This window comes from Poecilia mexicana, unplaced genomic scaffold, assembly GCF_051168715.1.
Source record: "Poecilia mexicana isolate PSO_F unplaced genomic scaffold, ASM5116871v1 scaffold_18, whole genome shotgun sequence".
Lineage (NCBI taxonomy): Eukaryota > Metazoa > Chordata > Actinopteri > Cyprinodontiformes > Poeciliidae > Poecilia > Poecilia mexicana.
This window is the reverse complement of record NW_028263387.1, coordinates 7,164,897-7,177,581: the sequence shown is the minus strand read 5'-3', so window position 1 is coordinate 7,177,581 and position 12,685 is coordinate 7,164,897. Positions and strand designations below refer to the sequence as shown.

The window sequence follows — 12,685 nt, the reverse complement described above, 5'->3', positions numbered from 1 at the left end:
ACCCTCACAAAAGATGAGTTGTATTTGCATTTCAAAACTGATTGATATTTCCATCACATTTAAAGCTGGAGTATGTAACGTTTCTAAAAATTAAAAAAAAAAATTGTTTTCTTACATATTTACTAATAGACAGCATGAGACAATCTACAAAAAAAAAAAAAAAAAAATTCCCCCCCCCCCCTCCCTGTGCTGCTTTTGCAGTCTGCAAAAACGCACAATTCCCGGTCAAAAACAACCAATCAGAGCCAGGAGGAGGGTCTTAGAGCTGTCAATCAAACTTGTGTACTTGCTGCAAAGTGTGCTAATGGTGGAAAAACAACTCACCGTTACAGGAAAACCATTAATCCACCATGATTAGTGACCATGCTAACTGAGCAATTGACAAGCTAGCCATAGCATAGCAAGGTGGTGAATGAGTGTAGTACGCAAGAGAATGATTGTCAGCGCTAAGACCCTCCTCCTTGCTCTGATCAGTTGTTTCTGACCAAGCTGTGCATTTTTGTAGTTAGCACTGAGAGCACTGGGAGAAGGCAGTGGAGCTCACCCCTCATTACCTCACTAGGGACAAGAGTGTAAGACAATGGATGGATACATAACTGTGCCTGTGTGTGCATTGATGCTTCACTGATACTTACTTGACAAGCAAAAATAAATCCACTCTAGATGTTTTTCATTTTTTATTACATAGATGCCAAGCACAAAAAGTAATCATATTTGCATTAGGTACAGTAATTAAAATTAGATTTACAGGTTACAGTTATTATTCATAGCAGTGTCACTCTGCCCATAGAAATGACAACTCTGCAAAGTTCGTACATTCTAATTCAAATGAGGTTTTATGTCCATCACAGTGTTTTACAAATATTAAAGAGGTGCATTTTCTGAACACACAATGACTTTAAGTAAAGTTTCAGGTTTACTCCCGTTTCTTCATTTTCTTTGGAATTGGAGAGGTCATACCTGTCAGTTAAACAAATATACAAAAGACACATAATATATATAAATCATAGCTCTGAAAGCAATCCCTCAATTGGTTAAAATGGCTATTATTAAAAACTGTGTATCACTATAAACTAACATTTAACCACAACATATAGAAAGCAGTTGTTACATTAGTGTGTGATGAAGAAAGCAGAGCGAACTGGACGAAAATCTTGGAGAAGGTACAGGTTAGCGTCTGAGCTAGCTGTTTCAAACTAAGTACAGCCAGAGACAAATTTGTTGGGTCCAAAGCAACTTGGGAAAATGATCCCAGTTACTCCCGTCCATCATTTCAGATGTCCATCATGGCGCCTCAAAGTGATACGGTAATTGCAAAAGGTCAGTATCCTCTTATAATATGTCTTTCAGCCTACATTATCCAGTGGAAGAAGTTTATTTCTTCTGTGGTTCTGCTTAGTCAGCGTCATTGTCACTTGAACCTAACTCCTGGAGTTCTCCAGTCGTCTGAACTGTAGATGTTGCTGTGCCACCTGCACCTGTGGTCTCTGCTCCCAGAGCTATCCCCACTGCTGTCCCGAATGCTATTCCAAGTACTATTGGCACTGTTGGGTTTCCTTCTCTCATTAATTTTATTCCACCACCAAGAAATGCACCTAAAAGTGCCCCTGCTGAAATCCCTGTCACCTTTAACAGGATGTTTTCAGTGACAACACTTTTGGCCTTTTGCGTGACCTCAGCAGAGGACAGATTCGGAAATGCTTGCCTTAAGCTCTCTCTCTCATCATCGATATTTCGGTTGGCCATCTGCAGCATCTCTGTGGTATAATAACCTCCATTGTTTGCCTCAAAAATATTGTACAATGTGCTCAGAAGCTCTTTCACCTGGACAGAGTTGCTCCTGTATTCGTCCTGGCTTCCCTTCCAGTATTTGTTATCAAGGACGTTGCATCTGTTCCCACACCTCTTTACCAGGTTTCTCAGCTCTTCACTTTCATTAACAAACTGATCAATGTGTGTTTCCTCTCCCAGCTGGTCTCCATGAGTGAACAGCACTGTGGCAAACCTCAGAGCTTCATCTGAGAAGTAGTCGGTTAACTTCTTTATGACTTGGTTCTCCTGTTCTGTGAATTTCTCCACTTTTAGCACGATGATAAACACATGAGGACCAGGAGCGCACTCTGTGATGCAGCTTACTATCTCAGCCTTCACGTCTTCTTCAGATCTGTCAGTGTCGAAAAAACCGGGAGTATCGACTAGAAGCAAATTGTTCCCATTGACTGTTTTTAACTCTCTCTTACATATTTTGGTTCCAGATTTGGCGGTATGATTTATTTCAAATGCATTCTCTCCAGACAAGGTGTTTAAAAGACTGCTTTTCCCAGCTCCAGTCTTTCCCAAAACCACAATCCTCATATTTTCTGGAAGAGAAAAAAAAAAGAAGTTTATATGAGGACATGGATAATTTTGTTTGTATTAATCAAAAAGTATTTTTATGACGTAGAAAGCAGAATGGGAATTAAATCTGTTTAGGGAAATGTTTCACAACTAGTCCAAAAATATTCACATCCCAAGATAGAAATGATTTAAAGTAGCCCTTTCATTTTACCACCATTCCCCTAACCGGACATGATAATATTGTTGGCACTTGTCAAATTTCCTATCAGAAACAAACATATTGACTGAAAAATAAAAATTCAGCCAAATTAAAGGTGTTGAGTTTAAATGTAAACACAAACATACAAACTCAGGAAATGTGTGACAAAACCATCTGAATTAAGTAACATTTTTGTGTACAGAGGTAAACACACTCACAGTGAAAACTTAAACTTAAACATTACTTAAATCCTTGCTGCTGTTTTTTTTTTTTTTTGTAGGAAACATTTTTTTTACACGTTTGAAAAAATAAAAATAACTGCACCCTTTGACCAAAATCATGATTATCTGTAAAACATAGTAGCCAAAAAAATAACATTTTAAATGAATGTTATATAGGTTTACCTTCCATGCTGCGATGCTGCTACGGAGACTCAGATCCCCAAACCTTTTCCTTTTCCTTGAGCTTTTGTGTCACCTGTTTGAGTTGTTTAATGAGCTTACTATTTTTACCATCTGGGAGTTCAGCATAGCGGCGGCTGAACAGACCAATTGAAAAGTTTCATAAGAAACTTGATGGACTTGTCTTCCTTACAGGGGTTGATTACCTACCAGCTGCACCCAGTAGGGACATTATTTAAGCCAAAAGAACAAACACAGAAAGGAAAAGTATAAATGGTCACAAAAATACACCTAAGAACCAAACAAACTAAATAATGAAGGGGCTGCCGTGAGTATGATGTGTAGTAATGCTCATGGCCATCTGGTCATGACATAGTTAATAATAATAACATATAACCAAATGTAGATGTTTTGTTAACCCTTTTTCTAAGATTTCTTAGGTTCTTAGCCTAAGATTTTATTCTTAAGCTAATTAGTCAGAAAATGAGATGTCAGGTATGATCCTTCAACCTTATGGGGGTTTTTTTTATTCATAATGGAAGAATCATGTGCATGTATTCATATATTCACCTCAGCAAACTTCCAACTGCAATAAATAATAAAAAAAAATATCACAGCAAAATCCACAGAGCAATCAAACTTTTATTAAACCTGCATGTAGATCTCAAAAGTTTGTAAATTGGTTAAAGTGTCCAGAAAGCATAGACCGATATTTAAATAGAGAATCATTTGATTCAGTAAGTTTTGTTTTTGTGAACATCAATTGTTGTAAAAACATACATAATGTCACTTTGACACAAATTATAAACACATTTTAGGCTACACATTGATTGTACATTTAAGACGAATTTCGCAAAATCCCATGTAGAACATAGCAATGATTTTTGAAATGTTGCGGACAACCAGATATCTTTGCCACTTTATAAGCGACACTAAGCAAAAAAAAGTATAAGCAATACTTTTGATACTTTTACACTCAAAATGTAAGAAAAATATTAAGATTAAGGTCAACACACTAGTACTCCAACAGCATAATGGTCTCTAATAATCTCTTAAATGTATAAAAACCCTTAGCTAAACATTATGAAATAGTACAAGCAGGATCCCAAAAGTCATAGATTACTGTTCGTCAGATATTGTCAAAAAATAAATAGTAATTTCCATTTCATGGACTGATTCCTCCATCTTCTCTTGCTTTGTATCTTTTAATAAACATGGCTCCATGTTGTTTCTAATTCATGTTTTGTGCTGTATCTCTGCTTCCATTGCATTGTTTTATGATAGTGTTGAGCTCTACAAAGCTGCACACTGGTGGACCAAAAATTGATTTGATGTAATTGCACTTTGTGTTTCGAGCTTGCTGCCTGGAAACAAGTCAAACAGGAAGAAAGACAACAAAGCAGGCAAGTCAGAGCAAAAGAACAAGCCTCCGAGCTCAGACGTTTCATCGTTTCTTCATGTAATTCTCTCTGCGACAACATGAACGGTAAGCTGTGCTGACGTTTCCAACTTTACCTCTTTTAACGTTAAATTTGTTTTGAGCTGAAATGTTTTTGTTACAGTAAAAATAGAATTACTTTTGACCCAATTAAATGACGAGCTGTTTGGTTATTCATCTGATTATTTTATTTATTTAATCTCAAACAAATTGTCCTTCTGAAGGTTCTGTAGGTTTATGAGAAAGTCTAACGTGTCATTTGACCCCCCGCCCCTAAAAAAAAAATTAGCATAACTCCTTTTACTATTTCTGACTCTGTTGATTTACTCTTCATTGAATTTTGGGAGGGTGTGACTCTGCAAACCTTAACACTTCTACAATATTTAATACAAATGATAAAAGTCATTCAAAACTGTTATGTTGTCGTATGTGCTGGAAGAGACCTTTGTCTAAATGTAGAGCTTAGATTCTAGATATAGACAGATAAACTGATAACATTTACAAATGCAGAGAATAATTTCATGTTCACTGAGGTTTTCTCAGACAGTTCTCCTATTCAGTTGAATACTAGTTGAATACTAATCCAACTTTCAAAAACTCTTCTGAGACTATGATTACAATTAAATATATATAGATATACAGTGATTGAATGTGCAATATTTAAACTAACATTTTTTAGTTGATTTAGAATGGAATTGATGCATTTGTTGATGTGACTGAAACTCAGTTTTGATTGCAAGGGTCTTACAGTATAAACACCAAGCAGTCTGTAAATTGATCATTTGTTGTTTTCCTCCAGGGTCAGACACATTCAGGATTGTCCTGCTGGGGAAGAGTGGAAACGGCAAGAGCAGCCTGGCTAACACCATTTTTGGAGAAGCAATTTGTCAAGTAAAAAAAATTAACGACACAAACTCCTTTGCTACCCAAGCTAAAACCAAAAGTGTCAATGGCAAAAGCCTCACTTTGATTGATACGCCTGGTTTGTTCGACTCAGGCAGGATGTCTCAGAAGGAGGTCAAGTCTGCGTGGGAGACGTGTATCATAGAGTGCGCTCCGGGGCCTCATGTCTTTCTGATTCTTCTCAAGGTGGAGAGATACACAGAGCAGGAGAAGGCTGTAGTCACCAAAATATTAGAGAAATTCACAGATGAAGCCCTGAAGTATGCAGCGGTGGTCTTCACCCACGGTGACCAGCTGCCTGAAGGGATGAAAATAGAAGAGTATGTGGACCAGAGTGACGGTCTGAGGGAACTGGTGGAGAAGTGTGGCGGTCGCTGCCATGTCTTTGATAACAGGTACTGGAAGAACAACCAGGAAGACGATTACAGAAGCAACAAGTTCCAGGTGGCAGAGCTGCTCAACACCATAGACAAGATGTTGATGGAGAACAGAGGAGGGTTCTACACCAATGCAGAGCTGAATGAGGCGGAGAGAAAAATACAAGAAGAGGCAAAGCTGATCAAGATGTCATCAGAAAACCTGTCAGAGGATGAGATCAGACAACAGGCAATAGTCAAAATCCAAAAGAAGTCTTTGGAGAGAGGAACACAAATACCCATCAAAGTCATCATTGGTGTGGCAATCTCAGGAATAATTGTAGCCATCTCCGCTTGGTTCATCAAATCTAGGTTAGAGCAGACATTACCAGAGATAACACTATCCAGCACCACAATGCCAAGTCACGGTGCTGAAGAATTGATGGTTGAAACTTTAGAGGAAGTGGGGAAAGAAGTTACAGCTGTAAGCGTACCATCCCCAGCCATCCCTATAGGCCAGGAAGTTGAGCTGGAATCAGCAGACGGAGTGGAAGGTATACTGGAATGGCTTAAGGATTTGTTTGAAAGAAGTTATGATCCATTTAATCCATTTGAATAAACAGTAAAGGAGACTTGAATGTTAAAACTAGGATTCTTCCTCACCATTGTCGTTTTTGTGCTATGTATTCATGAAACTGGTGTTTTGGGTTCAATTTCTATGTAAATTCAGCAAATTGAATAATTTTACAGTTTGGAGTGTTGTACAGTCTAATCTTCTTTGGAAATGTTTTCACTGTATACTGATTTTAAGGTAAACCAATCATATTCCCAGATATATTTAAAAAAATTTCAACACTGACATTTATGGTACTTTTCTGTACGATAAACTATCTGTGTTTTTTGTTTAGGCACATCTTTTTTTCTTGTTTTTTTGTTATTATAGCAAAATAAAACAACTTGTTGGCCACATGTCTCTTGTATAAATACTTCTGCATCTCACTTCACGCTCACTTTCGCAAGCGTAGCCTAAAAGCCAAGATGGTGTTACTTGGTGTAAGAGTTTAGTTTTTCATCAGTCAAATATAAAACATGACAATAAAAAAAAAGCTTTTAATGAGCATAAAATGTCAGGTTAGTATCAGAATAACTGACCAGCTGACATAGAACTGAGGAAATAGGGGGGAAAGATGTTACAACAGGGTACATGGCAAACAAGTAAAAACTATAAAAACACATGTCTAAATACTCAAACACCTGAGAATCATGAGAGTAACAATTTTAAACTTGAACATTTTCACTTGCACAGTTCAATAAGGAAATCCAAAAGATTTTTTGAGCTAGAAACCCAACTTGGTTGGGTTTGAAGTTCTTTCCAAAGTAGAACAATTGTCGCTGTTTACAGTTGTCTGATTCAGCTCGTTCCAGAGGTCTTCAACTTTTTTTTTTTTTAAATGCGCACCTCATTTATGTTGTTTCTAACAGAAGATTATGGTGCCTGACCAATATATTCTTTTGGCTGTTGAAGATCACTAGTCACTATTTGTTCATCTTTACCCATCTTTTCTTCAGAGGACCACAGCAGAAAGTCCTGGTACCACTTTGTAGCAATATGTATCTGAGTTTCCACTATAAATGTGTCCAACACTTGGTCTATATTCTACTGTCAAAAAACCAAACAATAAAAAAAGAGAAAAACCACAAAGGTGTTTCCATTAAATAAGAAATTCAATTAAAATCACACATGAATAAGGTTGTTCAACAGTAATGGCAGTGATGGATATAAACAGTTACATGAGATGTGTTCATAATTCAGCCATCAGAAGTCAGCATCTTATTCATGCACTGGAGCAACAAGCCCTTTACACTTGGAGAGCGGGTTCTTACGCGCCATTTTGGGGAAATGGTAGTCAGCAGTTTTACAGAAGAGGTGTGAATTCAACATGTTGGAATGACACACAACTTTTTATGAGCTGTGCGATGCTGTGGGAGCTCTGGTGGAGCCAGCTGCACGATGTCCAAAAAACCCCAAAACAAACCATCATCCTCTTACCATTTCCTGTCAATGTGACATCCAGCTGTGACTCCTGTGATGCAAAAGAAGTTTTTCTATTGCAGTCTTGCGAAATACATTTGTTTCTATTCTGCTGAAAAACCACCTCATCCAAGCACAAAAAAACATTTTTAATCAAAAAACATGAGTTGTTTTCTATTTAGCCAATTTATTTTCCTAATATCAATTTGAACAATTCTATGATGAACAGGAATGCAGCTTTTGTAAAGTATGGTTTTAGTGCATTAACTTTTCTACAAAACCACATAAAACAATTTACATAAGAAAAAACTTAAGTCAGACTTTTTCCTCACTGATTGCCATTTAAGGATGGGGGGCCAGAAGAAAGTATCTGCCCTCTGGTTGGAGCCTGGGCTGTGGATGACCTTTGGGCCTCGGGGGACGGTTGGGGACAGGGCTGGCAATTCGGTTCCCCTGGGATCGGTCAGATTTTTGGTTATGGTGGCCGACCCTTTGGTTGGGGTGGTTGCCAGATTCCAGTGGGTGGAAGTGTGCGGTGGTGATCCGGAGAGGTGGCTTCAATTTGACAGTCGGCCTGGTGTGGTGTGTTGGAAATGGGGGGTGTGCTGTCTGGTAAGGGTGCACTGTCGGCATGTTTTGTTGCCGACAGTATATATAAAATATATTTTCATGAAAGGTACACACCGTAGCTTTGCCGTCTCATCTATCAGTAGCGCTGAAAACATGCCAGCCTTTTGGTGACTTAAAAAGACTGTAAACACTTTTGTTCTGAGGTCTCTGCTGGCTGGTATTGGGTTACACCTCACACAAAAATGTCCTTTCAGTTAGTTTCCTGTCACATCACGATGCAACCCTATAAAGCTATCAAAAGATGCCACCATTGTCCTCCTATTCTCACATAAGACATTCTTGAACATTATTAACATTATCTTTTGCTTATTGTTTTTAGGTTTTTCATTAACTGCTTCGTTGAAAGGAATAGAATGAACTCATTTAAAACCAGCACCACCCTGAAAAGCTGTGAAAGATGTCATTGTTATCCTCCTCTGACTGACAGGCAGGTTCCACTGGTACTTTATAATTAAGCAAAAAAAAAAATATATATATATATACACATTATTTTATAATTAAACAAAATAACATTACACAATTGTACAACTTTATTCAAAGACAGAGGAAAAAAATAATGATTTTTCACTTCAAAATCAGTTATTCTTTGTTCTGAAGTCCTACATCTTAAAATTACACATTACAAATTGATTTTTTATGATGCTAATAAAATGTCTATAAATGACCAAAGCTGACAATAGCATACAGCGGCTTGCAAAAGTATTTAGATCCTTTAAACATTTCCATATTTTGTCACATTACAACCAAAAACCTAAGTGTGTTTCATTTTAATTTTAGCCAGGAACCACAAATGAGTGACGAGACGCGAACATGGCTGGCAAACAGTGACATAGCAATGACTAAATAAATACACAGGGGATAACAAGGGACAAATGGAAACAATCAAGAGTAAAACACGAACATTAATTATTAATCAAAAATGCACAGAAAACCCACATCCTCGTCCTCACACGTGGAGAAAATGGGGCTGAACTCTTTTGCACAGCACACTTTTCAGTTCTCAACCAACTAGGCAAACCAGAATATACAACAATCACACGCTGCTGTAGAAAAACAACAGCAGTGATCGTAGTTCCCAGACAACACTTTCCTTACATAGAAGAGCAGCTGATCAGTCTTCAGGTGGCTTTGCTGTGATCTCTTTTCTGTCAGCATGGAAGGTCAGTTTTGCTTTCTTTCTATCTGTTCCTGCTCCGAACATCATATTTTGCATTTGATTGATTAAACATTGATCAGCTTGGTTGGGTTAAATGTTAACTTTCATGGTCTTGACTGACAGATTTAAAACTGTTGGAGGCACAGTGAAGGCATTTGCCTGCAATCAGCTGAATATGGTGCTACATTGTAATGTACTGGTTTGTAAGATTTTCACCGACTTATTTTTAGGCTTAAAATGCTTTTAAATTAATTAAAAAAAAAAAAAATCTTTATCTTATCTTTGTATATGATTCCTGTTTGAAGTGTGTTTTTATGAGAGCATGATTTCACTTCTGTTTGTATTTATTTATTTTCATTTCCTGGTGTTGTAATCCCTTCAAAGTTGACTGTTTTATTGTTTACCAGTAAGTGGAGATTTTCTTTTTATGTTCTGAATGTGTTTTTATGAGAAAGAATTTAACATTATATCCAAGTGTGAAAATGTGTGAAAGTGTTTGCTGAGGATTTATCAGATCACAGTGTTTGGACTACGCCCATCCTTGAGTAACATCTCCCCATATCCCAAGAAAAACAAATAAAAGAATAAAATATCCACTTTTTCAAGTTTAAAAAACCTGCAACCATCTGTTTCTCAGTCCGAAGACCACTAGATTCATCGACTGACATTTTGTATTTCTTAAACTCAGACGTTTACTGAGTAGTGGGTTAATTGAAAAGCTTCAATTCAAATATGCTTCTCTTGTACTAATCTTTTCTTCCAGTGCCGGACTCAAAGAGAATTGTCCTTCTGGGGAAAACTGGATGCGGCAAAAGCAGCTTGGCTAACACCATATTCGGAGAGGAAGTCTTCAAGATCAGCCACTTTCCCATTTCCGAACTAAGTCTGTCTCGAGGGGAAACCAGACCTGTTAATGGCAGGAAGCTCACACTGATTGACAGTCCCAGTCTTTTTGACACCCGTGACTCTGAAGTCATGCTTAAGACGGAGATCCTGAGCTGCATCACAGAGTGCGCTCCCGGACCTCACGCTTTCCTCATCGTTCTTAAAGTGGAGAAATTCACAAAGCAGGAGAAAGACGTCATCAGAGAAATATGCAGAAACTTCTCTGAAGAGGCTCTGAAATTTGCTGCCGTTGTCTTCACCCATGGAGACCAGCTCCCAGAGGGAAGGAGGATCGAGGACTTTGTCCAACACAACGAAGAACTGAAAGACCTGGTGAAAAACTGTGGAGGCAGGTGCCATGTTGTAGACAATAAATACTGGAACCGTAACACAGAAGATCAGTATAGGAACAATAAGCTCCAAGTGGCAGAAATACTGAGTACAATTGATAAGATTAGTGAAGCAAATGATGGCAAGTTTTACACCAATGAGATGCTGCAAGCAGTGATAAACCAAATAGAGGTGGAGGAGGCAAATATGAAGCACTCATCGACTAACCAGTCATCAGAGGAAACTAGAAACAAAGCTAAAAGAAGTGTGTTTAATTCGTTAATGTGTCAGTTAGTGGGTAGTGCTACAGGGGCATTGTTGGGAGCATTCCTTGGTGTGACCAAGCACATTAAACTCTTTCTTAGTGGGTCGGAACATTCAGATGTTCCACCACAAGCATCTGTCCAAAGCCCGACATTGCTTGCTATAAGTGAAGCCATTAGGGGAGTCTGGAAAGGATACAATGCAGGTGCAGAAGCAGAAACTGTACAGGAGGCATTTAGTGAAGCCATGAAAGCTGTTTGGCATCAGGGCCCCGAGACGGACTCAAGTGTAAAAAGAGAAAAAAAGGAGAAAGACTCAGAGAGTACAGGAAAGGCAGAAACAGATTAATTTTATCTGTTTGAACATGTTAAATGTGAATACAAGTATAAAACTTTCTGATTTTATCTCTCAAGAGAATCATATATGCTGCAAAGTTTATTCATAATAGTAATAATAAAAATAATAATCTGTGAAAATCATGCATGGGAAAGTATATGTTGCAATGATATTAACTTTATTTGATTCTGTTTATCTAACGAGGTCCACTGATAAACTGTTGTAGACATACTTAGCCACCAGGGGGAGCTAAAGCGCATGAAAAGCCTGGGTGCAAAGAGAGAAAGAACAAGGCGTCTGAGATACTTTGTTGTTTAGTGTTAATGGCCTGCAGATATAAAGGCATGCTAGAGAAAATAATTTGTTCTGTGTGGATTTTGAAAAACCAGACTAATCAAAGGGGACAATGTTTCAAACAATAATCTAATATAAACAGCGCCTCCTAGAGTCTATAGATAATGGTTGCAGAAGTAGGTGCACTTTTACAGAATGTTGCAACCTTTGCTTGTTTTATTATTTCTCTGAGTTAGAGAAGTTGTATTTACTATATCAAATATGAAATAAAATTTAAATCAAATAAAATTTGTCATATTCAGTTTTGGTCACAAAACACTTGTCTCCAGAGATACATCATGGACAGGTTGCCAGCATCAAAGCAATGGAGAGACAAAGAACAGACAGCAATGCATGCAATTGAATCAGAGGGGAAGCTAAAGAAACTAATTAATCTGAACTGTTGGAGGAAGTCGGAATCCCTAGACCAAGATTCAAACCAAACACGTTCTTGCTGCATAGCAACACTGCAAACACTGTGCAGCCCAAAATACAATATAATGTTCAGAATTAATATTCAGGGAAAAGAAGGACTGGAAATTCCTTGTTGTTGTTTTGTTTACAAAGCAAGGTGACAGTCTTTGTAGGACGACAGTGTCACAAAGTTTCTCTTCAGAGTTGTTCCGCTTATTTACCTTATCAGATGGGCCACAGCTTGGAAAGTTAATAAAACAGAATTTGCCTCGCGAGCTACAGCTCATGTGACTGTAACGTTGTTGACAATAAATACGGGAACGGTGAAGTGGAACAGTAGCATCACAATCCTGAGAATGGCTGATAAGTCCAACATTTAGCCTCATCTGTATTTCCTATTTCACAAAACACAGCACTGTGTAGTTTATATATATATATATATATATATATATATATATATATATATATATATATATATATATATATATATATATATATATATATATATATATATATATATATGTTTTATATATATATTTTTATTATGTTTTATATAATGTTTTATATAATATATAAAACATTTACATGCAAATAACTTTATTTATGTTATCCCTAATTTGTGATTATAAAGTGATGTGAATTTATATATTTATTACACTATGACATATTCA

General features: G+C 37.3%; 3 protein-coding genes across 4 annotated transcripts; 2 read left to right on the top strand and 1 right to left on the bottom strand.

The window, feature by feature from the left end:
• Positions 1–696: 696 nt before the first annotated feature.
• On the bottom strand, positions 697–2,364 carry LOC106933490 (GTPase IMAP family member 9-like). The gene has a single exon (XM_015012764.2). It carries the CDS (start codon positions 2,353–2,355, stop codon positions 1,396–1,398), a length of 960 nt encoding a protein of 319 aa, XP_014868250.2. The 5' UTR covers positions 2,356–2,364; the 3' UTR covers positions 697–1,395.
• A 1,551-nt stretch (positions 2,365–3,915) lies between these two features.
• LOC106933489 (GTPase IMAP family member 7-like) lies at positions 3,916–6,601 on the top strand. Of its 2 annotated transcripts, XM_088015351.1 has the most exons (3): positions 3,916–4,423; positions 5,175–5,266; positions 5,373–6,601. In XM_088015351.1, exon 3 carries the CDS (start codon positions 5,378–5,380, stop codon positions 6,251–6,253), a length of 876 nt encoding a protein of 291 aa, XP_087871477.1. In that variant the 5' UTR covers positions 3,916–4,423; positions 5,175–5,266; positions 5,373–5,377; the 3' UTR covers positions 6,254–6,601. The 2 variants fall into 2 exon arrangements, with proteins under 2 accessions (XP_087871477.1, XP_014868249.2); XM_015012763.2 differs by having other exon boundaries at positions 5,175–6,601.
• Positions 6,602–9,370: 2,769 nt separating this feature from the next.
• LOC106933488 (GTPase IMAP family member 7-like) lies at positions 9,371–11,862 on the top strand. The gene is made up of 2 exons (XM_015012762.2): positions 9,371–9,456; positions 10,216–11,862. The coding sequence occupies exons 1-2, from the start codon at positions 9,450–9,452 to the stop codon at positions 11,277–11,279; spliced, it is 1,071 nt and encodes a 356-aa protein (XP_014868248.2). The 5' UTR covers positions 9,371–9,449; the 3' UTR covers positions 11,280–11,862.
• The last annotated feature ends 823 nt before the right edge of the window (positions 11,863–12,685 follow it).